Source organism: Spermophilus citellus (genome assembly GCF_964194105.1).
Source record: "Spermophilus citellus genome assembly, chromosome: 9".
In the NCBI taxonomy this organism is placed as follows: Eukaryota; Metazoa; Chordata; class Mammalia; order Rodentia; family Sciuridae; genus Spermophilus; species Spermophilus citellus.
In genome coordinates this window covers 125936909-125964374 of record NC_138191.1, presented here as the reverse complement: position 1 = coordinate 125964374, position 27466 = coordinate 125936909, and the positions used below count along the sequence as shown (strand labels likewise).

General features: G+C 52.8%; 1 protein-coding gene across 2 annotated transcripts; it reads left to right on the top strand.

Annotated features, from left to right (window-relative positions):
* Nucleotides 1–514: 514 nt before the first annotated feature.
* Nucleotides 515–23771, top strand: NBL1 (NBL1, DAN family BMP antagonist). 2 transcript variants are annotated; one of them, XM_081306005.1, is made up of 4 exons: nt 515–631; nt 20698–20886; nt 20978–21089; nt 22272–23771. In XM_081306005.1, exons 2-4 carry the CDS (start codon nt 20720–20722, stop codon nt 22533–22535), a joined length of 543 nt encoding a protein of 180 aa, XP_081162131.1. In that variant the 5' UTR covers nt 515–631; nt 20698–20719; the 3' UTR covers nt 22536–23771. The 2 variants fall into 2 exon arrangements, with proteins under 2 accessions (XP_081162131.1, XP_081162132.1); XM_081306006.1 differs by lacking the exon at nt 515–631 and adding an exon at nt 12189–12568.
* Nucleotides 23772–27466: the final 3695 nt, after the last annotated feature.

The following is a 27466-nucleotide window of genomic DNA, read 5'->3' as shown; positions in this document are numbered from 1 at the left end:
AGTGGTCCAGCAAACCTAAGTTGTTGAAAAACACTGCATCTTCCTTGATGAGTTTTAGTGCCATTTATTTTCACTCTGCCCAATTGAGATGCATACGAGCAAGGCCATTATGGCTTCTCTCCTTCTGAAATGCCATCCTAGCTTTTTAAAAAATCAGACTTATTTGCTGAGCACATGGGCTTGGTGCTTAGACTTAGGAGAGGAAGGAGATGGGGGGTGGTGAGATGGCAAAGAAATTGAACAGGAACCAAGAGCTCCTCAAGGAGGTTTGGCTGGTAGGAAACATGACTTAGTGTGTGCGCACTCAGGATGATTGGCTGGGATTTTTCAATCCTCTTTGGGGTTCAGAGCCAGAAGGGTAATATTAGGGGGATGAGGTTTCAAGGTGGGGGCAGGTGTAAGTCTTCAATAGGGAAGGGATTGGGGCTTGAGAAAACAGCTCATTATCAACTGTCAAGTCACTTTTCTCTATTCCAGGACTAGGCCTTATGAACGAACCAGCACAACATATTTTGTTCACCTCAAATATATAATAACACTTCTGAGCTAATTACTGTCCTAAGATTTTACGTACATCATAGTGAAGAAAGAGAATTTGGAAGGATAAAGTAACTTGCTCAAGGACAAGCAGGTAAGTGGTAATGCAGGTGGAGTTCACGTTCTGATTCCAGAGTCCAGACTTACCCATGCTCTATGCTAGTCAAAAGTTAAACTGTTTAAACCTAGAATGGTTGATATGAAGTGGCTTGATTGAGTTAAAACTTGATTTGGTACACTTAAGCTAGTTGAAATTGATAAGGGCCAGTTGAAATTGATAAGGATAATTTGAAATCATCTATGTTTCTTAAAAAGTATTAATTTTGCCCAGAGTTGCACACCTTTAATCCCAGTGACTTGGGAAACTGAGGCGGGAGGATCTCAAGACTTGGCAACTTAGTGAGACATGTCTTAACATTTAAAAATGGACCAAGGGACTGGTGATGTAAAGCTCAGTGGGTAGAGTGCTTGCCTCACACGCACAAGGCCCTGGGTTCAGTCCCCAGCACCACTAAAAAGAAAAAAAAATGGTGGGGGAGACTGTGAGTATAGCCCAGTGGTAGAGTACACCTGGGTTCAATTCCTAGTATTGCAAATAGTAATAATAATTCCTGTATGTGTTAATTAGAAACACATTTTTTTTCTTTTGATAGTACTGGAGATGGAACCCAGGGACGCTCTATCACTGAGCTACATCCCCAGCCCTTTTTATTTTTTATTTTGAGACAGAGTCTCACTAAGTTGCCATAGTTGACCTCAAACTTTCAATCCTCCAGCCTCAGCCTCCTGAGTCTTTAAATTAGAAGCATGTACTATCATGTTAGATTCAGAAATACAATTATTGATCAGCTTCTAGTCAGTGTTACAGGTGAGTATTGCTTAATCCTTGCAAAGGTAATAAAGTATTATGACATTTCATTGATCTATTCATCTTAAAAATATATACTTTAAAATTAGAATCTTTTTGAGACTCTTTACAAACTGTAAAATGCATCCTTCACTAGGTACCCCTGCTGGGTACAGTGATCCCAGCCACTAAGGCAGCTAAGGCAGGAGGATTGAAAATTAGAAGCCAGCTTCAGCAACTTAGTGAGATATTGCCTAAAAATAAAAAGGACTGGGGATGTAGCTCAGTAGTAAAGCACCCCTGGGTTCATTGCCCAGTACCCCCCCAAAAAGAACCCCCTTTTATCATGTATACTGCTAATGTTTACTATCTTAATATTTTAAAGAGGTGACTTTTTTGTAGCTTTTGATTTTTTTTTTAGTTGGGCATATTTTATTTGTTTATTTTTATGTGGTGCTGAGGAACAAACCCAGCGTGTAGCGTTTGATTTTTGACACAATTTTATATGTAAACAGAATTTTCTGTAAAAAAAAAAAAGTGAAAATCCCAGATACTCAGGAGGCTGAAGCAGGAGGATTGCAGATTCAAGGTCAACCTGGGCAATTTTGTGAGAACCCATCTCAAAATAAAATTTTTTAAAAAGAGGAAGGATGAGGGCTGTAGTTCAGAGATAGAGCATTTATCTAGCATGAGTGAGGCTCTGGACAATCCTCAGTCCTTCAAAATAAAAAAAAAAGGCAACGTGAATTAATACAAGAAGCTCCTTTCTTCCTTTTACCCATGGTCTTCCATTGTTCACACTTTATTTTTTTCTTCATCCTGTGGTGTATGTGTGCACAACTTTTGGGCACTTAATAGGAAGCCAGAGACAGACATGCTTATTTGTCCTAGAGTTTCCATGTATGTGATCTAAGAATGAGGTGTTCACAGTACAATGATTGAACTCAGGAAATTAATACAGCTGTGGTGGTGCCATCTAAGCCACTGTATAGCTGCTAATTTTGTGAACTGTTGAAGTAATACATTGTCCAGTTATTTCTCCCAGTCCTGGACCATACGTTGAACCTAGATTTTGAGTCTCTTTCTTTAATCCTGAACAGTTCATCAGCGATTCTTTTTCTGTCCTTGACAGTCTTTGCCAGTTATTTTGTAGACTGTTTCTTAGGTTTTCGGTTTGGGTTTGTCTGATGTTTCCTTGTGATTAGATCCAGGCTTTGACACTTTGGCAGAGCTGGTGATGTGTCCTTTCAGTGCATGATATCACGAGGCACCCGACATCCATTTGTCCCAGTATTAGTGATGTTCATCTTGGTCACTTGGTAAAAGTGGTAGTTGCCTGGTGTCTCCACTGTAAATTCATTATTTTTCTTCTTATAATTAATAACTGTGGGGCTGGGGATGTGGCTCAAGCGGTAGTGCGCTCGCCTGGCATGCGTGCGGCCCAGGTTTGATCCTCAGCACCACATACCAACAAAGATGTTGTGTCCGCCGAGAACTAAAAAATAAATATTAAAAATTCTCTCTCTCTCTCCTCTCTCCTCTCTCACTCTCTCTCTAAAAAAAAAAAATAATAATTAATAACTGTGGGGAGAAACTGTAAATATCCCATCCCTTAAACTATCATCAGCTTAGCATCCACAAATGATTTTGTAAACTTATTACTCCTTATTACCTGGCATTTTATGAAGAAGAACTTTCCTTCCTCTCCCTTTTATCTTTCATTTATTTATTTCAGCATGGACTCACAGATTCTCCTTGCGTTCAATTACCCAGTGCTATTAGTGTTTTGTTTTTAAATATTTTTTAGTTGTCAATGAGTCTTTTAATTTTATTTATTTATATGCAGCGCTGAGGATTGAACCAAGAGCCTCACATGTGCCAGCAAGTGTTCTATCACTGAGCCACAACCCCAGCCCCACTATTAGTGTTTATTACTCCCATTGTCCAGATTGGTCCAACAGGGACTCTTTCAAGTTAGCGCCTGCATCCTTTTGACATATCCACTCCATCTTTTGAAGATATTTCACTTTTTTTTTTTTTTTTTTGTACCAGGGATTGAACTGAGGGGCGCTTAACCACTGAGCCATGTCTCCAGCCCTTTTTTATAGAGACAGGGTCTCACTGAGTTGCTAAGTGCCTCACTAATCTGCTGAGGCTGGCTTTGAACTTGCGATCCTCCTGCCTCTCCTGAGTTGCTGAGATTAGAGGTGCGTGCCACCGTACCTGGCAATATTCCATTTTCACATGTTGCCTACCCCAATCTTGGAATAGCCAATTCTCCACGGAGTCCTGTTTCCTTTGAGTGGAGAATGGAAGTTAGAAACCAAAATGTCCAGGTGCATCCTTTACCCTTGGTTCATCATTGCCTGGATTCCAATAGCTTTGTTAGCCTCTCAGTACACAGAGCTAGCAGACATGTATGCATGTCTGTGACCATCAGTTCATACTACTATCTTAAGTCCCAAACTGAAGGAGCTGTGAGGTTGGCGTGGTGGTAGAGCCCATGCTTAGCACAAGGCCCCAGGTTCCATCCCAGTACTGCAGAAAGTAGAAAAACCCCTGAAGACTGGTCTGGCCTTCCCCATATTTGTAACTCCCTTATCTAATAATGAGAAACCTGGTCCCAGGGGTTAATGTTTTAAAGCGCCACACTTGTAGATTAGGTCTAGTTGGCTTTATATGTATGTGAGTGTAGGACAGTGTGCAATCCCTGGTCTCTCTGCCTTTATCTGCAGATGTCCTCCTGTTTCTGTCATTCCTCACCCTCCCCTTTCCTGCTGCTCTATCTCTTGATGTGATTAAAACCCAAAGTACATTTTCATCATGTTTATGGCATGGTTTTACCCTTACTGTTTCAGCTAGGTGGTTGAGTTTAACATTTTCTATATTTTCAAATTTCCTAATTTAACTTGATTTTTCAGCGGGTGGCCCTGACCACTTCTGTGGGTCAGTGACTTTCGGTCAGAAGAAAGGCTTCCCCTGGTCCTTGCTCCACAGCACGCTCCGCTCTCATCCCAGCTTCCCCAGCGCATTGTGTAAAGTCACTCCATCCCCCACCCCCCGCCTCCTTGTGAGATGGTAGTAATGATCCCTGTCCCTTCAGCTGTACTCTGTCATTGAGGAGAGTAAAATCACCAACTAACTAGTATTATTTCATATTGTAATCAATTATGTAATACATTATGATCAAAAGAACAGTTCCCCATCTAAACTGGAGGTATATCAACTGTGATTTCACATTTCAGACTCTATACCAGAAAAATAAGTGGTCCACTTGCTCTTCTTGCTAGGGTTGACTTCATGCATAAAACACAGGTTCTACTTGGTTTTCCAAAAGTCTTCTTGCTGAGAATATGGCGGTGATAGTAGATCTTGCCTTAATCCATTTAGATATCCCTGGGAGGTTGTGCAGGAGGTAAAGCATAGAATATATCAACCAATAGCCAGGTCTCTTAAGGGTTCTTGACTCCAAGTAGCCTCCCAGCCTGAAGCTCCCCTTCCTACCAGTCTTGACCCTACCTTAGGCATGCTGTTTTTTTTTTTTTTTTTTTTTTAAGAGAGAGTGAGAGAGGAGAGAGAGAGAGAGAGAGAGAGAGAGAGAGAATTTTTTTTTTTAACATTTATTTTTTAGTTCTCGGCGGACACAACATCCCCGTTGGTATGTGGTGCTGAGGATGGAACCCGGGCCGCACGCATGCCAGGCGAGCCCGCCACCGCCCGAGCCACATCCCCAGCCCCCAGGCATGCTGTTTTTGATTCAGAAGAACCCCAATAGGCACAGAATCCAGGGTCAGATTTCTTAACCTGGCATTCTAGGCCCTCACATCCTCCTCCTATCTCTACTTCCCACCATGTGGAATAGGGTAGGATGAAAACAGGCTGCACAGCTAGAGTTTATGGGATGTTTTGTTTTATTTCACATAGGGTCTCCTAAGTTGCCCAGGCTGTCCTCAAATTTGTGATCCTCCTGTGTCAGCCTCCTGAATAGCTGGGATTATAGGCATGTGCCATTGTGTCTAGAAAGGGCAGAGATTTTTATCAGTTTTGTTAGTTGCTGTATCCTAGCACCAGAACAGAGCCTGGAGCAGAGTAGGCACTCAGATATTTGCTGAGTAACCAAATATTGTCATATTCACTCTATTTATTTTTTAGTTATTAACTCTATTTCAATCAAACTAGTTGTAACACTTTCCTAGGGGTGACAGATACTTTCAAAGAAAGAAGTTTCATCCCGGGCTGGAGATGTGGCTCAAGCGGTAGCGCGCTCGCCTGGCATGCGTGCGGCCCGGGTTCGATCCTCAGCACCACATACAAACAACGATGTTGTGTCAGCCGAGAACTAAAAAATAAAATATTAAAAATTAAAAAAAAAAAAAGAAGTTTTATCCCATAAGCCAGATGTACATAGCCCTTGGAGGTGACTGTCCAGGGGAGCGGTGTTAGCAAGGATTCTGAGGCTTTTCTGGGCCAGCCCAGTGTTATGTTCATGGTGACTGCTGTGGTGGTGTTATGGAAGTCTTAGGGCCACCTATTTGTCAAATACAAATCATTTTTTTCAGGTCTTCTTTCTTAGCATGGACTGCTTTCCTGATTTGCCCATGCTCTGCTCAAACCCTACCTCCTCTAGCCAGCCCATTCTAGTCCCCAGGGATTGTTCCTGTGTTAGTCATACTTTCTCTATGACAAAGATACTTGACAAGAACAACTTGGAGGAGTAAAAGTTTATTTTGGGGTTCATGGTTTCAGAGGTTCAGTCCATGAGTGACCAACTCCATTGGCCTGACCCAAGATAAGGCAGAACATCATGCAAAAGGATGTGGTAGAGGGAAGCTGCTTACCTACTGATAGCCAGAAGGCAGAGAGACAGAGAGAGAGAGAAAAGAAGCCAGGGACACGACATAGGCCAAGAGCACACCCCCAGTGACCTACTTCCTTCAGCCACTCCCACCTGCCTATAGTTACAACCAGAGAGTCTGTTCAAATTATTAACCCATCAAATAGATTCATCAACTGAAAAGGTTATAGCTTTCATAATCTAATCTAATCACCTTCTACATTCCTGGATTGCCCCATGAGCTTTTCCAGGACGTGAAACATCCAAACCATAACAGCTCCCTTCTCTGAACTCCTGAGCCCTCATGGCTGGGCAGCTTCCCGGGCAATGAACTTTCTGGGCAATGACTTTCCCATTATTGTGTGCCTGTCCTTTTCCCCTGGATGGCAGCTCTTATGTCTTGTCTTATCTCTAGTAACTTGCAATGTGCTGGACACTTAGTAGCCCCCCCAAAAAGTTTGTTTTAGTTAAAACTTGTTAAGAGGCAATTAACTCGGGGCTGGGGATGTGGCTCAAGCGGTAGCGCGCTCGCCTGGCATGCGTGCGGCCCGGGTTCGATCCTCAGCACCACATACAAAGATGTTGTGTCTGCCGAAAACTAATAAATAAATATTAAAATTCTCTCTCTCTTTAAAAAAAAAAAAAGAGGCAATTAACTCAAGACAGCTTGAGACTGTAGATACTCGAGAAGCTCCTGGGATCCGTGGAAAAGGTGACCATCGTAAGCACAAAACAAGGCCTTGTCAGCTTCGTCACCAGCTAGAATCCTCAACGCTCTTGCCCTTCATGTGAACCCCATGTTCCCCACATGTCCCTGTGCCTCTCAGATCAAACTCTTCAGAGAGAGAATTTGATTGGCACAACCTGGGTCATGTGTCCATTCTGCTCCTAATCCCATTGTCCAGGAGGACAGGTTCATGGAGAGCAAGCCTGGCGCTGGGTGTGTTCTGGTGCAGGTCCTGGAGGCCATTCTCTGGGATATTCTTTTGTGCCCTCTTTTTCTTCAACTCCCATGTTCCTGAAAAGGGAATTATTTTCCCCAGTGAATTTGGAGCACAGAAACCTTAAGATAAAAAAAAAAAAAGCCATTCTGCAGGTTATTAAATATATATAGAAGGATCAACTAATTCTTGGGGAAGGAGAAAAATTCTTCTCCCACTCGCTGTGTCTGTGTGGGGGCCACTGGAAGCTGAGGAATGGAAGGAAGAAATGGGAGGAAAACAAACCTGGAGAAGAGACACCATAAAAGAGCTGTTTTGTCCAGTTTCTGGCCTGAATGGTTCAGAGGAGAACTGAGTACTGCCCACAGGAGGGGTAGGGAGAGCAATTGGTTTTTGTTTTTGTTTTTTGTGGTGTTGAAGATTGAACCCAGGGCCTAGTGCATGTGAGGCAAGTGCTCGACCAGCTGAGGTATATCCCCAGCCCTAGGGAGGGCAGTTGGGAGAAAGAAGCAAAGAAGTGCATGGTAGAGTGAGTGGCTGACAGGGGGCTTATCCCTTGTGGCCCTTGGCACCGGCCCCTGGAGTTGGGACACATTTCTGGAAATATCAGGATGTTCATTTTTGCAGAGAAGGAAACAGCCATAACTGCCCGCCCCACTGCCTCTTAGAAGTGCAAAATAGATGATTATTGGAGTCGGATAGACTTGGACTTACACCTCCACTCCAGAAACCCTGGAATTGAGCTCTCACTTCTGACCCTCTTCTCTCCCCTTACCTCCAGGGTGCTTAGCATTTGGTCCCTCCTCCTGATCCTTTGTTCCCACCCCACCTACAAAGGGCATTTAAAATTTTCCCAAGGGACCTCATACCTGCTCTCCAATCCAGGCCAAGCCCTCCCTTCCCACACCCCTAGCAGCCCTTGGGAGGGCAGACCCCATTAGTGCATGGCCATCTTCTCCTGAGGCCACCATGGAGCCCCTGAGACCATTGACAGCAGGGTCAATGGTCTGAGAGCCTCCAACCCAGGGCAATGGGCTCAAAGTCAGAGCATCTGGCTGTGGTCCTGGATCTCTACTATTTGCTGAGTGAACTTGGGCAAATCTTTCTCCTCCATGGGAAAGGATAAAACAACAGTCACGTAGCCGCCACCTCCTGAGAGGGGAGCTCTTGCACTGTGCTTCATGTGCACAGCTCAGTGAGTTCTCACAGTCATGTGGGGATGGAGACCGCTGAAATCTCTATTTTGCAGATGAGGAAACTGAGACTTACGAAGTGCATTACTTGAGCAAGAGGAGAACACTTTGTGCTAAAGCCTGGATTTGATTCCGGGAATCCAACTCCTCACTTTTCCTTTGCTATGCACAGAAGCCTCCCTAAAACACCTTTCATTTTATGACCCCGAGAGCTGTTTTCCAGGAACTGTGCTGAGCACTTTGCATCTATTTATCTCCTTAAATCCTCATTCCTCCTCATCACATTCTCACCTTAAATGTCACCTCTTAGAGATGTTTTCTGAGACTTCTGGATAAATCCCTCTCTCCCCCATCGCATCATCCATTCTGGGCTAGTTCTCTTACAACGCTTTGATTTTGTGAAATTCATCCATCAGTTTCCTTGCTACACACTCTGCCCCTCTGTTCTTAGGTTTTGGTTCTATAGAATATATCTTTTGTGTGTGTGTTGCTGAAGATGGAACCCACGGTCTGGTGCTAGTCAAGCAATTTACCACTGAGCTTCATCCCCCAGCCCTTTGTATTATTTTGAGACAGTGTCTTGATAAGTTACTGAGGCAGGCCTCCTACTTATGATCCTCCTGCCTCAACCTCCTGAGTAGCTGGGATTATAGGTTTGCACCACCACAATCCATGAACAAATTCCTTGAAGGCTGGGACCTTATTGGCCTAGTTCATTGCTATGTCCCCACCTCTGTGGCTGTGTGGAACACAGTAGGCACAATGAATATTTGTTAGATAAATGAACGATTCCTGACATTGACCCTAGGGAGCACGTACCAGTACTGGATCAGGAAACCAAGAGGCAAAATGAAACCCATTCGCACTGAGTCCCATAGTTGGTGGGTGATGTCAGGAAGAGGCAAAGCCAGCAGGGAGGTGCCCACAGGAACCTCCCACCTCAAGTGGGGACTTGAAGATGGTGGGGGACCTTGGGCCTGGAAGGAAGGTCCTCTGCTTGTTTTCACTCTTTCTCTTGCAAGAGTGCGGAGGCTTGGACCCCTGTTGAGCCCAGACTGACAGGATTAGAGGAAACAGCTGGCCTGAGCCCCTGCCCTGCCGGAGGGAGCTCACATTCCCGGGACTCAGGGAGGGAGCAGCTCCCTGCAGCCCAGTCACATTCCAGGTCGGTCATTTTCCTGAGCCCAGATGTTTGCTAATGAGCTGGGGAGAGGGGCTTTCAGCCCTCAGCCCCAGCTCTGGGCCCCACGTTACCTCGGCCCCAAGAGGCTGGCCCTGGGCCAGCAGGCTCTGGCTGTGGGCCCGTGCTCTGTGCCAGCCAGGCCTGTCAGGGCAGCTGGAGCAGCGCTGCCAACCAGGTGCATCTCCTGGAGCTTGGAGATTCTGACTTGACAGGTTCTGCCTTCCCGCTGGGCCCCATTACCCTGGGCCCACTGCATCCGCACTTGCAGCCTGATGGGAGGGGCAGGAGGCAGCCAAGAGGGCGTGGTGGGCACAGGACCCTGGGCTGTGGGTTCAAGTCCAGACTTTGTCAATCAACCAGCCATGTGGTCTTGAGCACGTAACTACATTTTTGGTGACTTGATATTTCTGATCTGTACAATGGGAACAGCGATGGGACTGTGGTAAGGATTCCATGAGATATAGCAATATAGTGCCTAGCCTAATGCCTGACTTAAAGTGGTAGCTGTCTAGATAATATTAACATGTCCCCTTCTGAGCCCCCTGTCCACATTACCATCCTCCTCCAGTCTTCGCCAGATAGGTGTGACTTAACTCCAAACCCCATGTCCTTGAGTAGGTGGTTGGTCCTCGATTAGGTGGTGGTTGGCATTCTTCTAGAACCTCCCTGTGTTTGAGAGGGGTGGGCTGCACTGTCAAGGGTGCTGACTGGGATTCCAGCCTCCTGCCCATAGACCTGGTGTGATCCAATTAGCCTCCTGCAGTGAGGGAGTGGGTTTTCCAAAATGTAGACCTTCACATTAAAAATGTTCCTGAGCAGTTACTGCATCCAATGCAGTGAGGCTGGTTTCTGTAGTGCATTGTTATCCAAGAGACATTAACTGGTATCCTACTGTATGATTTTATTTATTTACTTATTTTGCAGTGCTGGGACTTGAACCCAGAGCCTCACATATGCTAGACAAGTGCTCTACCATTGATCTACACCCCCAGCCCTTTTTTACTTTTTATTTTATTTTTTCGTGGGAGGGATAGGGTACCCAGGATTGAATTCAGGGGCATTCAACCACTGAGCCACATCCTTAGCCTTACCTTTTTGGATTTTATTTAGAGTCAGGGTCAAACTGAGTTCTTTAGTGCCTTGCTTTTTGCCTAGGCTGGCTTTGAACTCGTGATCCCCCTGTCTCTGCTTCCCAAACCACTGGGATTACAGATATATGCCACTGCCCGGCTGACTTTTTGTTTTGAAAGAGGGTTTTGGTAAGTTGCCCTGACTGAACTTGAACTTATGATCTTACAACCTCAAGCCTCCCACTGTGTGACTTTAGATGAGCTACTTAACCTCTATCTCTCTCTAGGCCTTTTTTGTTTTGTTATGTTTTCATTTATTAAGTGAGGATAACAATATTATCTAATAGATTTATTGTGAAAGTGGAAAGTGCTTAGAAATAGGCTGTGCACATGCAGTTATTATAATTGTTATTATAATTATCCTTTGGAAAAGCCAATCTATGGGGGATAATTACTTGATTCAACCAAATATGTTTTACATCTCTTCTGGCCCCTCACACACTGGGGATCCTGAAGCACATGAGCCCTGCCTTTGAGGAGCCCAAAGTCTAATGGAGGAAGAGATGTGCACAGTTATCCTAGAGGGAGATTAACATGGACAGATGGATCCCATGCTCCAGGATCACACCTGGGGGCGGGAGAACTTACGGTTACCCAAAGGTCTTGGGAAGGCTTTCCAATATGGTGTTTGAAGAATGAGTTTACCAGGAGATGAAGGGTGGGGAAGGAAACCCCAGCAGATGGCACAGCACAGGCAATAGCAACGTGGGGTGCTGTGTTTGGAGAGTGCAGACAGGCTGGAGTAGGGCAGGGGCTGCCACAGGCCACTAGGAGCCACCTAGGATGCTGGGCAACCCTGTAACATTGGATGAGCAGGTGTGGAGTCCATCTGGGAGCTTCCAGCCTAGCTGAGTTAAAAATATGGACATAGGTGACCATAATGTAAAGCAAAATCCCGAAGTTCAACACTGTGAGCTACCATTTTTAGGGAGCAAAGCTATCTTCTCACTCTGTTGGAAGAGATCGGTCCTACCACAATCCACTGCAGTGCCCACCGATTAGATGAATACCCCAGGTGAGGCTGGACCCTGGACCCTGGACCAGGCATCCCGCTCTTCCCCAAGAGCCAGAGAAATGAGTCATTTGAGTCATTTTCTGGCCTTCTGGTTCGGAATAGTCCTTTCTGGGGCTCTCAGTCCCTTCTTGGATGCTTAAGTCAAGTGCCTGGAGCAGATCAGAGTCATAGAAACAGTATAGACCCGAAACTGGCTGCAAGCCCAGGAGCCGATAGGATGGGCGCACCGCAGGACTGCCGAGTGTGATGGGCTCCCAGTGGCGGGACTCGGTGGGCTGGAGCGCCTCATTCTCAGAGCAAGAAGAATGCCCGGTTCCCATAAAAAAGGACACCTCCGTCTTTGTCACCCCGAGGCCTGGCCCGGCCTGAGAGCCCAGTCTCGGGAAAAGTCTGGCGGAGAGAAGTTGAAGGGCAGAGAAACCCGGGGAGGGCGCCTGAGAATCGGCTGGGGCACCCGGTTCGCTGTCGTGTGTCTGCGGCGCCGGCCAGGCGTGCGGGCCGCTGCCCCGCGCCGTCGGGCCTCGCGGAGGTCCAGCCAAGCTCTGGCGGGCGGGGAGAGGGGCCGGGGGCCGGGCGGCCGCGGCGCCCCTCCTGCGCGCCTGGAGGGAGCGGCCGCGCTCCCGCCCGCTCTTTCTCGCGCGTCCCTCCCCTCGCTCCCCCGCCCTCGCTCCCTATTTGGAGCCGAGACACCCTGACGTCGGAGCCGCTCCGCTCGCCGCTCCCCCGCACCGCGCGCCCGCCCGGGCCGCAGACGGCGCGCAGCGCAGCCAGCCCTGCCGGCCGCCTCGCCCAGCCTCCCGGGGCGCCCCGGCCTGCGACCCCGCGGCTCACATCTAGCTTCGAGGACCCGCGGGCGCGCCGCGCTCCCTGCCGCCGCCGCCGCGCGCGGTAAGTCCCGCCCGGGCCGGCACGCGGGCGCCCGGCTACCGGAGGCTTCGGCCGTTGCGGCCGCGCCGCGCCCCCGCCGCCAGCTGCTCGTCGGACGGCCGCGGACACTGGGCGAGGCGCCGCCACCGAGCCCGGGAACTCACGGGCCGGCCGGGCGACTCCGGCCGCCGGCACCGGGGACGTGGGCGCGGCACGGAGTGGCCGGGGGCACTCCGAGTCCTGAGTTCGTCCCCAGCCGGGCTCGGGGTTCCGTTCCTCGCTAAGAGTTTCCGCGGCCCAGAGAGAAAGTGGGAGGAGGATGCGCGGCCGAAGGAGAGCCAGGCGGGTCGCGCGGGCGCCGGGCAGCACCGGGGCTCGGCAGCGGGGCTCGCGCGCCCTGCGGCTCTACCCCGACCTCTCCGCGCTGCCTCGAGCCTCTCCGCCCGAGGACCCTCTGCGTCCCTTCTGCCCACTCTCGGCTTCTCCCTCCACATCTGTGTGGCCCTGTTGCTCCGTAGCTCGCTGCATTTCCGCCCCTACGCGCCGGTTCTGCCCCTCGGTCTGCTTCCCCTCCGCCTTCGTTTTCAGTTTCCCTGGGTTTCTGTCTCTGCCTTCATGTCCTCTCCTTTTCTCTGTCCGCGCAGCCCTCTGTGGGAGTCTGCTCAGAATACGCGCCTCCCTGACCCCCACCCTCCGGTTCCTGGTCTCCCAGCATCGGAGGCTCGGTGGGTCCCCCCAGGTGGGTTCGTGGATAGTTTCTTAGACCTGGTAAAAGACGCCAAACCCTCCCGCCTTCCTTCCCCAGGGCCTGGCCTGGGTCATCCCCTCGGAATTGAGACTGGGGCAGGGAGAGCCAGCCTTCCCGGGGGCTCAGTTCTCCTAAGAATTCCACCCCTGAGAGGCCGTGTGCGCTACAGGATCCTGCTGCCGGCCACCTGCCCCCTGGCCCGCTCCCAGGCCCGGCGATTCTGATCTTTTACAAGCCTCGGTAAAGGGGACAAGCTGCTGGCCTTGGTGTGGCCAGAGCCTTTGCGGGCATCAGGGGAGAAGGACACACTTCCAGACTTTCTGAGGTCCTTACCCAGCGGGAGGCCACCAGTCTGTACCGGGGAGCACTCCCGGAAAACAACCCGCTGGCAGAGAATGGGGGTGGGGAAGTAACTTGTCAACAAGGATCCCCTTGCCCTTTGTTACCATCTAAACCGCCAGCCTGCTGAGACTCCCCCAGATGCTGGGGCTGCTTGGGCGTGGTTTGCCTTGAGTTGGGGCCAAAGAAGAGGCCAGGCTGGAGCGTTTCCTTGGTGACCCCCACCCCTCTCCACCCACCCCTGCATGCCAGACCTCTCTCCTGGGCCTGTGTGTTGGAGGGGTGGACAGGGAAGTAAGTGCTCTTCATTAGCTGGGGATATGGCCTCATCATTTTAAAGTGAAATTTCAGACTGAGTTTAGCTCCTTCCTCCCCCCCCCCCCCCCCCCCCCGCAACCCCAAGGGTCGGAGGCTGCTGGAGCGGGCAGGGTTGTTGGTGAGGTCTGCGGGGACTTCTGCTTAGCAGATGTGCAGGCCCAGCAGCAGCTTATTAGCATGAATGTGTTTGCAAGGCTGTTTGGGTCTGCAGGAGGAGGGTCTGTGGGTAGGAGGGCTGGTAGCTGGGGTTGGAGGCCAGCAGAGGTAGCCAGGGCTGGAAGGTGGAGCTGCCTGGCAAAGGCAGGCAGGCAGGCCTGGATGGCATGGGCTTGGCCTGTGTGCCTGCCTGCTGGACAGTTGGTCCATGCTCAACCAGCCCCAGCCTCCCCAGCACTGAAGGACGGAGGAAAGCCACCCTGTGGTGAGACTGGGGTCATGTAATTGGAATCACAGTGGCCTTAAGCAACTCTCCAGAGCCAGATCCTCCCCTAGGGAATCTGCTAAGATAGTTGTTCCCAGGCCATGCTGCCAGGTTCACTGGTGGCAAATGTGAGGCAAATGGCCAGTGACTTTGCCTATGACCATTGGACTGTCCTGCCTTCAGGCACACAATGAGCCATGGAAACTTTGGCTGAGACAGCCTGGAGGATCCCAGAGTGCTCAGGGATTCCTGCTGGGCTGACCAGGGCCCATGTCTGACTCTAGGGCATCACAGGCCCACCGGACCCTGCCTGTCCCCCCCACACCCTGCCTGTCCCCCCCTCCCAAGCAGCATTTTCAGTTGCACCATCCTAGGAAGTCCCTGTATTCCTTCCAAGACCTGGAGGGCTGCCCCACCCTGCTGATCCCCAAGCCTAGGGCTGGCCACCAGCGCCACACCCTCTGGGCCAGCCGCATGCGCAGCCTGGCACCGGGCAGAGTCTGTTTTCTAAAACTGATCTGGAGGGGGCTGCTCTCTCCAGGGCCTTTCTATTATCAGTGGCTCACTGGGAGAGTCTGCAGGAGAGCTTTGCTCAGCTGCTGCCCTGGCAAGGGGGCATGTTGGGTGGCACCTGGCAGCTTATAAAACTCTTCACAGCTGTCCTCTGTTTTTAGTTTCACCTCAAGGAGTCCCCTTCATCCAGATGCACCCCCAGATTGAGATATTCTCAGGACCCATTCAGGATCTGGAAGGAGAGGCAGAGGCCAGGACAGATAAGGGGACCCCTTGGCCACACCAAGGCCAGTAGCTGCCCCCTTTATCAAGGCTTGTATTGTGGGCATTCTCTCTAGAGGGTTCCACGTACACTTCAACTTAATTCTCCTGGCTTCCCTGTGGGGTGGGTTTAGCCATGACTCCCACTTTGCAGATGAGGAAACCAAGGCACAGAAAGGTTCAAGTGGCTGAGCTTGAGTGTGTGTGTGTGTGTGTGTGTGTGTGTGTGTGTGTGTGTTGGGGAGTGCAGGTAAAGGAGGAGAGGAGGGGTGGGGAGCACTGGGTTTGAATGAGCCACCACCCGACAGACATGCTCATTGTGTGTATTTCCATGTCACCCGACTGCTGAGTCCACAGGTAGAAGCATCGGGAGCAGCTGGGGCAGATGTGAGGGAATTTCCTTCAGGAGCTGAAGTTGCAGGGAGAAGTTGGCCTTTCCACCAGAGATGTGCCCAGTGTGGGCGTGGGCGCGTGTGCATGTGTGTGTGCGTGTGTGTGTGCCTGCACATGTGTGCACATTGTCAGGGAAGGAAGGGAGACAGGTGAGTAGTCACCGTCTACCCTGGGAATCCTAGTGAGCTGGACCTCAGCTGACCCTGAATAGTCAACTTACCAAAAGAGGAAATGGGGAGGGGGGGACTGTTCATCTGTTACACAAAGTCACCTCTTTACTACACAAAGGATTGTGTGGTGGGTAGAAGCTGGAGGAGGTGTTCCTTGAAATCTAGGCCCCTCTGGTGCATTTAGGACGCTACTGCAGGCCCTAGGACCCAGGCAGTGGGCTGAGGGGCCCCTGTCCTGGGGAGCTGGGGGGCTGTGGCTCCTGACCTGGCTGGGCCTCAACATCATGTGGGGAGCACATGTACAGAGGCCTGCGCCACAGCCCAGGCTGGGGGTTCAGACTACCCAGGCTGGGCCCAGGCCTCTGCGTCTCTGACCATCACCTGGGGGAAGCCGTCAGTGCTGGGAGGTGTGGCTCTCGGGGCCTGCTCTGTTTGGGACGTTCCTGCTGCCCACCTCCCTGCCTTCCTGAGTGACCTTCTGAACCAGGCCCTCCCCCACCCCTGCACCAGCAGCCCTAGTCTTCTGTTTGCTCAGAGAGGGAGGTATGCTGGCCGCTTTCCTGAGCTGTGCTCAGTGTCCACAGTGCTGAAATGGGTCAGCCGGTGTCACCCCCTTGGGGGCCTCCTGTCTGTGTGATGGCTGCTCAGAACCAGTGGCAGGAGGCTCCTGAGGAATCAGAAGACTTGGATTTGAGAGGTGGCTGGGTGAGTGCGTGGGCTTGGTCAGACACCCACCTATGCTAAGGCGCCTCCTTCAGCCCATGCAGCCCTGTGGAGAAGGACGGTCCCTTCCCTTCACCAAGGCCTCAAGGAGCCGGGGTCTGCCATGGCCACTTGCTTATCTGCAGGGATCGAGGAATGAGATTTGAACTCGGGTATGTGGGGAGCCCCCAGGTCCCAGCCTGGGCAGTGGCTGGACACCAAAGTGCACAGGAGCAGGAGGGCAGCCACAGGGCCCGGGCTTCATCCAGCGGGGGCCCATTCCCTCCATGCTGGGCGCTGCGCCTCGATTCCGATTCCTGTTTCTTGCTTCTCTCTTTGGTGACCTTCATCTGCAAGGGCAGCTGGGGGCCCACCTGGTACTGGCTGGGGCGAAGTCTCAGTTCTGCTTACTGATGGTGTGAGCTCCTGCCAGTCTCAGCTTCTCTGTGCCTCCATCTCTGGAGTGGGAAGAGGGGCATCTGCCTGTGGGTACTGTAAGGACCAAGTCCCTTGGCTCAGGTGAAAGCCTTGGACCAGTGCCTCGCCAGCCCTCTCTGAGGCAGGAGAGGGCGCGCAGTGGCTGTGAGTGCCCTCCCGCCTTTGCATAGGCCATGCCCTCCTGGGAGCTCCCTCCTTGCCCACCACGTCAGCCCTGTGCAGTGCTCTCTCCGTCCACAGTTAAGGACCTCTGTTCCCCTCTCACTGCCATCTCTGGCTGTCCTTGCTCAAACTGTTTCCCCTTGACCCTGAGCTCCTGAGTGAGTGGGGGGCTGGGCCCCGCACCCCCTCCTTTTGGCCACCCTGCCTCTCCCTCCATCCTGGAAAGAAAGCTCTTGGTAAGGAAGAGGAGAGCCTCGGAGAGGAACCCTAGGGAACAGAATGACCCAGGGAAAGACACGGTTCAGGTGACCTGCCGGGCCCTAGGGCTCTGAAAAGCCTGGGGCGGTGGCCTGTTAGCTCGCAACTCCTCTTCCCGCCCTGGGCACTGGGGAGTCCCATGACTTGCTGCGTGATCTCCAGGGCGGGGAGGAAGAGCTGAGAACCTGGGTGAGGCCGGAGGCTCAGGAAGCAAGGTCTGACTGCTGCTTAAAAAAAGTTGGCCGAGTCCCTGCTGAAAAAACAAAAATGTATAAACCAACAATAAAACCTGCTAGCAAAAAGCCCACCCACTGATGGGGGCAGCGTGGGCTCTCCCTGGCACGGCAGGGCAGGGCTGGGCAGGGCAGGGCTGGGCAGGGGGGCAGGAGAGTGGCTGGGAGGAGGTGGGTGTGTCCAGGCTCCCCAGCCTGGGCTCTGGAGCCGCCCCCTTTCCCATGAGCCCCCTGGGGAACAGAGCTGGCCTCACTGGTGCTTGCTGAGTGCTGGGTGCTTTCATGGGGTCTTCTCGGTTCTTCTGCAAGGAAAACGCTCTGTTCCCCATTTAGGATGGGAAGGTGGGTTCCCAGAAGTGAACTTTATTTCTGGATGCCACAGGTCCTAGGTGGGAGGTCCGGGATTCCAGCATTGGAGACTCGAGGGGCCTCATGTCTGGTGGGAGGCAGGCAGTCTGCTGGAGCTCAGGGCTGCTGCCCCAGGGAGGCTGAGGGTGGCCCCAGTACCCTGAGCAGGCCAGGGTACCAGGGTACAGCAGGTTGGGTTGCAGCACCTCTCTGTGGGCATGGCTGGCCCTCATGAATAACCCTCTCTCCACTGGGCACTGGAGCGGGAGAAGGAGAAGCGGGTGGATGCCTCAGTGTGCCCCACTTCTCCTTGGCTTCTGCCATACTGATCCTAATGGACAGAGCCTGATCTCTGGGCCAGTGACTGTTCCCCAAACTCCCCGTTATTCTGTGCCCTGCAGCCTCAGCTCCACTGTGCTCTAGCCTGGGCCTGGCCTGTAGTGATTCAGCACATGCCCCCGCACAGGCCGTATAGCCATCCACCCCAGGTCCTGCAGAGACCCTGGATCTTCCCTGCCCCAGTCACCTCTGGCCTTTTGAGAAGACCATGTTCAGATGCTGGCTCAGGCTGATACCCTAGAGATGGCAGGGGATCTACTGGGGACCAGGAAGCCTCCTGGAGGCTTGTCACACATCGGCTAGGTGGCCAGTTAGGAGCAGGTCCACTCTGTCTTGACTGTGCTGAAAGCCTGTGGATCTTCTGAGCGAGCCAGATACGTGTGGATGAGACCCTGCGTCCAGGCAGGAGCTCCTTTGGGGTGGGGGCAGACTCTCCCACCTTACCTCCAGCTGCTCTTCTCCCTGCCGGACTGGGGTCAGAGGTCATCTCCCGTGAGCCAGGGCCAATGCAAGGAGAAGGGCAGGAGCAGAGGGGGATGCTGGTTGGACAGTAGAGTGCTGTGGAGTGTCATGCCTGCAGGCCGCCTGTGCCCTAACGACACGACCCCGCTCAGCCAGCCCACCCAGATTTCCACTGTGGGGGCAGGCCACCCCCACCCGTCCCTGGACACTTTACCAAGTACCTGCCTCTGCCAGCCCCACTTGCTTTCTGAAGAAGGAGGGTCCAGGCTAGGGCCGTTCTGAGTGGGATGCCTGGTCCTGAGCCATCCCCAGCCCTGGGCCTGGGCTTCTGTGGGACATGCCCCTGTCCTCCCATTCAGTCTCATCCAGGACCCTTGAGGACGATCCAAAGACCCGGAGCCCCAGACTGTTTGATCTGGAAGCTTGCCCCGTCTGGCTCCGCAGCAGAACCACTCCCTGGAAGCTTTCTGAAGGGGCTGAACCCCAGCCCACCCTAGAGCTGTCACCCCACAGGTCTCCAGGGCATTCTGATGGGTTGGGCCTGGCCTGGGCCAACTCACTCATTTTACAGGTGGAGAATTTTACAGGTGGAGAAACTGAGGCCTGAGTGTGCAGGCTCACATAGCACGTGTGTACCCTTCCAGGTGCCCTGTCTAGAGGGTTGGGGACCCAACTCAGGCACTGCCCTCACTTCCAAATTTCTCTGGAATTTCCCATACCACTCTTTTTGTGTGTGTGTGTGTGGTGCTGGGGATTGAACCCAGGGCCTTGTGCATGCAAGGCAAGCACTCCACCAACTGAGCTACATCCCCAGCCTTCCATACCACATTCTCTTTGAGGTGGGGGTAGGGGAGGTTGGGGGGCAGTGGGTGAAGTGTGAAGCCAAGAACGTGGGAGGGTGAAGTTGGGGCGCGTAATCCTTTAGACACAGACTGTCCTGCAGCGCCATCTTCTGGCAGGCTCTGGTATTGTCTTGGTGTCCGCTCCTTCCTCCTATTTCAGGGGATTAGCAGATGTTCAAACTGGGCTTTGTCTCCTGCTCCACTCAGGGGTTAGGATGGAGCTAGCCTTGACGTTATATGTAGGGCCCGGTGGTCTTAAGGCTCAGGAGGGGCATCTGAGAAAGAAATATGTCTGACTGGGGTGCCATAAGAACTCACTGTGACATGAAGTTCGAGTTTATCTTCCCCAGAAGGAATCCTGATGGCTGTGGCAGTGGTGTCCAGGATAATGCGTGGTGGGTGGCTGGCCCCTCCAGGGCTGTGTGGACAAGTTTTTCATGTGTGTGGTGCTGGGGATCGAATCCAGGGTCTTGCACATGCTAAACACTTGCTCTGCCAATGACCTACACTCCAGTACAATGGATTTTTCTCCTGCAGGATTCACAGCATAAAAGAGAGGGAGCTCACTGCTGGACGTGGACTTGAACACTTGGTGTCTTGTTCAGCAACTGCAACAATTATTTTTCTTCTCCTTTATTATTCATTCACCTATTTATTATTATTTTTTGGTACAGGGGATTGAATCCAGGGGCACTCTGCCACTGAGCCACATCCCCAGCCCTTTTTCATTTTTGAGACAGGGTCTCACTAAGTTGACCAGTCTGTCCTTGAACTTGTGATCCTTCTGCCTCAGCCTCCTGAATAGCTGGGATTACAGGCATGTCCACCAGGTTGGGGGCAATTGCCATATAGCAGCTCCACTTTTTAGATGAAGAAACTGAGACACAGAGATAAAAAGTAACTTTATCAAGTCTACATAGTAAGTTATAAAAATAACGAACACATATGGAGTGTGAATTGCCTGTGAGGCTCATTTCATAGCTCATTTAATCTTCCTGACACATCTGATGCAGTACAATTTCTGGACGGGTTTTCGAGATTCAGAGAAGCGAAATAACTAGTCCAAGGCTGTACTTGGCTAGTGAGTGGAAGAGTGGAAGAACCCAGGGGTCAAGTTCCCGGGTCCTGCTTGTAACCACCAAACCCTACTGCCTGGCCTCTGGGCCTTGCTGAGCCTCACCTGCCACCTGTGATCCGTTCCAGGACTCTGGAGGTTGCAGGCACGATGCTGCAGGTCCTGGTGGGGGCTGTCTTCCCTGCCATGCTATTGGCCGCCCCCCCGCCCATCAACAAGCTGGCCCTGTTCCCAGACAAGAGTGCCTGGTGCGAAGCCAAGAACATCACCCAGATTGTGGGCCACAGCGGCTGTGAGGCCAAGTCCATCCAGAACAGGTGGGCCCCAGGGGGCAGGTGGGAGGGGAGGACCAGGGCTGCCCCCCTTCTCCCCCATGGTGACACGGCACGGTGACCTCTCCTCCCACAGGGCGTGCCTAGGACAGTGCTTCAGCTACAGCGTCCCCAACACCTTCCCGCAGTCCACAGAGTCCCTGGTGCACTGTGACTCCTGCATGCCAGCCCAGTCCATGTGGGAGATTGTGAGTAAGGCCCACCCGCCCTGCTCGGGCTCTCCCATCCAGCTGGTGGCCACAGTTACCCTGTGCAGGGTGCAGGGCTTGTACTGGGGATGTACCCTGGTCCTTGCCACAGGATGGGCTCACAAGCCTTACACCAACCTGCACACAGGATCTTTCTGAAGCCTCATTCTGATGTGCTGAAAAATTTCTGGGGCCTCCCATTGTTATAGGCTGAGACCAAAATCTGCCATGCCTCGTAAGACCCTCCCCCCACCCTTCCTTAAGAGATGGACATTGGATATCAGCCTACCTCCTTTAGTCTCTTCTTACCTGCTCTGCTCCCTTCTACCACAGGGCCTTTGCACATGTTGTCTGAAAACCTCCTCCTCCTCCCCCTCCATCCTCCTCCTCCTTTCCCTTCTTTCTTGCTCCTCCCCTCCAGTTAATTTCTGTTCATTTTTCTGCTCTTGGCTTAAGCATCATTTTCTTGGGGCCTCTTTCCAGACACTTGGACTGGGTCAAATCCCTGTTCCTTTGGCTCCCAGAGACCTTTGGGCCTCTGCTTTGAGCACCTGTCACATGTGAAGACTCCCCCACCCCCACGTCTGGCTGGTTGTGGCAAGTCCGTTTCCCTAGTTAGATTCTGATTCCTTGAGGGCCCGTGTCTGTGCTTGTGCCCTGGGAGCTGGCTTGGGGTAGGAGCTGTATGGAAGGAAGGAGAGAAAAGAGGAGGAAGGAAGGGAGGAAGGGCAATAGGAAGGTGACCACGGGGACAGGCAGGGAACTCATGGGGTTCCTACAGGGTGAACCTCCTTTGAGGAAGGGAGGTGTGGACTCAGACGCAGAGGTGTCCAGGAGTTAACTGGCAGAGTTTAGGGCAGGTGGTGGGGGATGGGTGGGGCCTCTGGAGCAGGTCAGGTAGCAGCGTGGACGGGAGTGGGGTCAGCCAGGGGCAGCCTGAAGACCTTGGGTGGCTGGAGGGGTGAGGGTTTTCTCCCCAGAGTACCCTGGGGAGTGGGTGGGAAGGGGGCAGGACAGGTGTGAGGAGAGGAGTCAGGTGGCTCCTGCAGGGTCTGGTCCCCATCTGCTGGTGGCCTGCAGACCTAACGGGTGCCAAGGGAGGCTGTGGGGTCGCGGTCCTCACAGGTTGTGCTGCTCTCGGGCTGCAGGAACTATCCCTTCCTTTCCTCCTGCTCTCTGCAGGTGACCTTGGAGTGCCCCGGCCATGAGGTGGTGCCCCGGGTGGACAAGCTGGTGGAGAAGATCCTGCACTGCAGCTGCCAGGCCTGCGGCAAGGAGCCCAGCCACGAGGGGCTGAGCGTCTATGTGCAGGGCGAGGACGCGCCCGGCGCCCAGCCTGGCTCCCACCCCCACCCGCACCCTCACCCCCACCCTGGTGGGCAGACCCCGGAGCCCGAGGAGCCTCCAGGTGCCCCTCATGCTGAGGAAGAGGGGGCTGAGGACTGAGGCCTCCGGCTCCGCTCCCCTCCCAGCCCCCTGTGGAATGCCGGGTCTCAGCCTCCGGGGAAGAGGGAGCGGAGAGGCGGAAGCCCCCAGCTTTGGCACTGGACGGACTTGGATTCAGACTTGGACTTGGAATGCTGCCCATTGCCATGGAGACCTGAAGGGGCGGGGCTGGAGCCATGCTGCACAATTTAATATATTCAAGTGTCAGGGGCAGAAGCAGAGGTCTGCAGGGCTCTTTTTGGAAAGTGTTGGGGGGGGGGGTCTTCCTTTCTGCCTTCTAGTGATGTGCCCTTGGGAGGGGGAGGAATTTGGCTAAGCTGCTGAGGAGGGGGTGAGGCCTCCGAGATAGCAGGCCCAGGCCGAGGTCCTCAAAGCCCCTGGTGGGTCAGGATCCCCGGGGGTGGGCACATGTTGCAGCCAGAGCCCTGGGCTGAGCGTGGGGGAGGGGCGGCTGGGCCAGGGAGATGGCTGGCAGAAGCCGGAAGCTGCAGCCCCGAAGGTTTCCCCAGAGGCCTCCCCTGCACCCCCATCCCCAGGAAAGCAGCTCTCCCAGGGCCGGAAGTGGCTCCCTCAGTGGAGTGGTTTGGGAGTCAGGCCAGGGCAGGCCCCTCCTGACTCGGGGCCCCAGAGCCAGCAGCCAGGCTCTCTGGGCCTTGCATGGGCTTCCTTGGGTGCCTGGGTGTGGGGAGAAGTGGGGGGGAGGGGGGGAAGGAAGAATCTTCCCGGGCCAGGGGGAGGGCAAGCCCCAGGCCACCCCTGAAGAAGACCCCCCTCCCTCCTCTCCCCCAAGTCCTAGGCCCTTCACAAAGCTGATGGGAGCCAGCCCTACGGTCCTGGGGAAGGTCCTTCTAAATATCTGTTTGGATGTCCCTCCCCCAGAGGCTTAGAGGAGGCCCTGCGTGGACACTGTGGCGCCTCTAGGAAGCAGGACAAGGAGGCCTGAGGGCAGCCATGCCGGCCTCACCCTCCAGCTCCAGTCCCGCCCCTCCTCCCAGCTGCACTTTAACCCTAGAGGGGTATGGGACCAAGGGGCGCAGTGGGGGGGGGGTGGAGAAGACCCTCCCAGGCTCCGGAACTGCCTGTGCTGCTCTTGTGTCCGGGCCGCTGCCTGCCCTCGACCCCTGCCTGGGGTGCCTGCTCCATGGCTGTCCCTGTCCTGACCAGAGCTTCTAGAGCTTGTAACCAGTAGTGGTCCCCCTACGGACCCGACTTATGAATAAACGCCTTCCAGCCTGCGCTCTCTGCCCTGTGCTTCATCCAGGGGCCCAGGAGAGGGGAGCCCTCACCCAGCGGCCTGGTGTAGGGTGGGCAGGTCTGCAGGCACCGCCCGCGACTCCTCCCTGCATCCTGGGACCCGTTCACCCACCTGCCATGTGCCTCCTGGGCAACAGCCCAGCCCAGCTCCGCTCCTCCCAGGGCCCACCTCTTCCCTCAGGAGTCCACTCTGGCCTTGCCTGTGCCCTGGGTGGGCCTCTAGACTGGAGTTTTACCAGGGCCTTGGTCTCGCCTCCTGCCGTCCCTTCCTAGTGACCCAGCATCAGCCCTTGCAGGGCCACAGAGCTAAGTTCCTCGCATCAGTCAAGCCCCTTGGCGCCCACAGATACTGCCCTCATTTTGTGGGTGAGTCCTCTGAGGTGTTCAGGACTAAGCAGTCTCCCAGGATCAGGCAGTTAAGACATGGCAACAGCTCGGGGCAGGCTGGCCGGCAGCTTGCCAGGCTGGGGGACGCCAGCACCCAGAGCCCACGCGTGGATTGCCACAGCTGTTTTATAGAATGGGAAACGAGGCTCTGGAAACAGGAGGACTCGCGCAGGCTCACAGGCCGCCCTGACCTCACGTCTGCATACCCGCCTGCACACTCGGGCACGGAGGTCAAAATACTGGCAGTAAATGTGCCCCTCGAGGTCCTTGGTGCAGATCTCTGAGCCCCAGTGGGCTTGGGTCTGAGCACTCCCGGTGACAGAAGTAGTCTTGGTCCTCCATCCTGTGTTTGGAACAAGGAAGGGTCTCAGTGGATAGATACTTTAATTAATTAGAAGCTGGTGGAGAAAGGGCGGGAAGGTGGGTGGGTGGGTGGCTGGTAGCGGGCCTGGAAGGCTGGCCAGAGGGCAGGCCGCCCGTGGGCAGCCAGGCTCCACGCAGAGCTGGGCTTCAGCCAGACCTAATGGTGGGAAGAGGCGTGAGGGCCAGTCCAGGCGGAGATGCTGGAGGCCAGAGTTGGGTGGGGAGGCTGGGCTCCCCGGGAAGGTCGTTGCTGATTCTATGTGGGGACCAGAGAGGGGGAGGGGAGATAGATAGACAGACAGACAGATAGATGGGGACAGACAGACACATGTGGGATAGTGACTTCTGATATTTCTCTCCACCTAGTTCCAATGGAACAACTCAATGAGCCCAGGAATAAAATCGCAGCCCCTGCCCCTCCCCACAAGGGCGGAGGGATTTGAAGTCTTCACTAGGGGTTAACAGTGGCATCAGCACCGTCAGTACTGGCCCTCTCTGGACGGCTGGGCATTGGGATAATTGGTTCTGGCTTCCCTCCCTTGTTTGCCTATGTGGAGCTACTGTCCTTGTCCCAAGCCCCCGGGGAAGGGGAATTCGGGATGCCTGGGCTCAGATCTTCTCTACTTCCTAACTGGAACCTTGAGCAACTCACAGAAGATCTCTGAAACACAGTTATCCTGAGTGTAAATGGAGCCTACCCACCACACTAACTTCACTCCCAGGGTCAAGGTGAGCATTCCCCCTGTCAGGGCACGTGAGAGCTTGCAAAATCCCCTGGCAATTGGTAAGAACTCAACAAATGCCAGGTTATTGTTATTGAGAGCGAATAACTGCAGGTGGTTGGGCTGACGATGTGTCTATCCATTCATTGGGCAGATATTTTTTTTTTATTTTTTAAATTTATTATTATTATTATTTTTTAGTTTCCGGCGGACACAACATCTTTGTATGTAGTGCTGAGGATCGAACCCCGGGCCGCACGCATGCCAGGCGAGCGCGCTACCGCTTGAGCCACATCACCAGCCCCTGGGCAGATATTTATTGAGAACCTACTATGTGCCACAACAGACAGAACCTGCCTGCAGGGAGTTTGTGCACTTGATCCATACTTTCTCTGAGAGCAGCTTCTAGCAGGACTTGGCAACCTCCCTGGACCCCAGTTTCTCCATCTCTGCAATGAGGACCTTCACTTGTCCTTGATGTCCTGCCAGGTGTGAAGCTCTGGGCAGAGGCTTCCTAAGGCTCAGCTGTCCCATTGAGGCCCCAGCTGTCTCCAGAGAGGAAACTCGCCAGGACTAGAAGTAATCAAGCAAAGTCTGATCTTTTTTTGTTGTTGTTTTGGTGCCAGGGATTGAACCAGGGGTACTTAACCACTGAGCTACAGCCCCAGCCCTTTTTCTTATTTTTATTCAGAGACAGGGGCTCGCTGAGTTGCTTAGGGCCTCGCTGAGTTGCCGAGGCTGGCTTTGAACTCATGATCCTCTTGCCTCAGCCTCCTGAGCCGCTGGGACTACAGGTGTGTGCCACTGCACCCGGCATCACTGATCATTCTTAAAAGTCCCTCTCTGCAATGTTAAGTAAGTCTGAGATTGGATTGTTCTGTAACTGAAATGAATGACAAGAGCTGGAGCCTCTGCAAAGGTCTCAAGTTCAACATAATAACAATGTAGCCACAAGGTGGCATCACCACCACGGCCCAATCCTTACAAAAATGATTTTCTAAAATTATAGCAAAGTATAAACCATAGATAACTAATTCCCAGGTATCTATCGCCCAGAATGAACTCATATTAAAATGATCATCATGTTGGGTGTGGTAGTGCTTGCCTGTAGTTCTAGCTACTCCAGAGGCTGAAGCAGGAGGATCACAAGCTGGAGGCTAGCCTCAGTAACATAGCGAGGCCCTAAGAAATTTAGTGAGACTGTGTCTTTAAAAAATAAATAAATAAATAAAAGGGTTGGGGATGGAACTCAGTGGTACAGCACCCCTGAGTTCAACCCTCAGTATCCATCAAGCAATAATAAATAAAATGATCATTGTGTTTTCTTTACAAAAAATAAAAGCTATAGCACATTATAGAAAAATCTAAAACAAAGGATACATTCTTTCCCATTATATACTGATTTTTACAAAGCTAAAAATTGTTTGGCACCTCTTCTGTTCCAGAGGTTTAAATATTCACCCTATTTGCATCTTTGGTATCCTAATATCAGAAAAGCAGAGAATTTAAGAGGCTTCGCCAACCTCACAGAGTAAGTAGCAGAACCATGACGAGGAACCCATTTCACAGGCTCTGAAATCCATTCTACGGAGTGTCCGAAGAGATAGCGGTCCCTGACATCCTTTGGCTGGAGTAGATACCACAGGGATGGACGCTTTCCTACTACATAGCTGGGGACCCCGAGGCCAATGGCACCATCATGTTGACAGATTACACCAGTGCCATTGAATCTCCTCAGTGACCCTGGGTGGCGGATACTGAATTGTTATGCAGTGACCCAAGGAGACAGAGTGGCCCCAGGACCTCAGAGTTGCTAAGCAGTGGATCTAGGATCTCAAGGCAGCTTCCTGAGCCGGGGTCCAGCTCCTGTGTTAGTACATTCTGTTCCCCGGAGACGGAGACGTGCAGTGCGGTGTAGAGGCGGGAGGACAGGCCTCCTCCACCGCTGCCTAGATTCACCTGGGGCTTAGGGGTGGGTGGAGGCGCTGCAGGGTCTGAAGTTTTTGTTAGAAGGTACCTTCACCACCAGAGCGGGCTCCCTCTGTCCTAAACCTACAGCAGATCTGAGTTTCAGTTTCTACTTGATTGGTTGCTGCTCGGGACCTTGGGAGGAGCCCTTGACTTCTCTGAGCCCCACTTAAATACATTCTTCTTGCCTTTATTTTTGGGGTAGGAATATTAAGAATAGGAATAATATAAGGAACA

What these genes read in the sequence shown, in the direction of transcription:
- NBL1 (XM_081306005.1), top strand. Translation starts at nt 20,720, where the DNA reads ATGCTGCAGGTCCTGGTGGGGGCTGTCTTCCCTGCCATGCTATTGGCC. An exon ending in GCCAAGTCCATCCAGAACAG is followed by an intron (nt 20,887 to 20,977) that starts GTGGGCCCCAGG and finishes CTCCTCCCACAG; the next exon opens with GGCGTGCCTAGGACAGTGCT. An exon ending in CCCAGTCCATGTGGGAGATT is followed by an intron (nt 21,090 to 22,271) that starts GTGAGTAAGGCC and finishes TGCTCTCTGCAG; the next exon opens with GTGACCTTGGAGTGCCCCGG.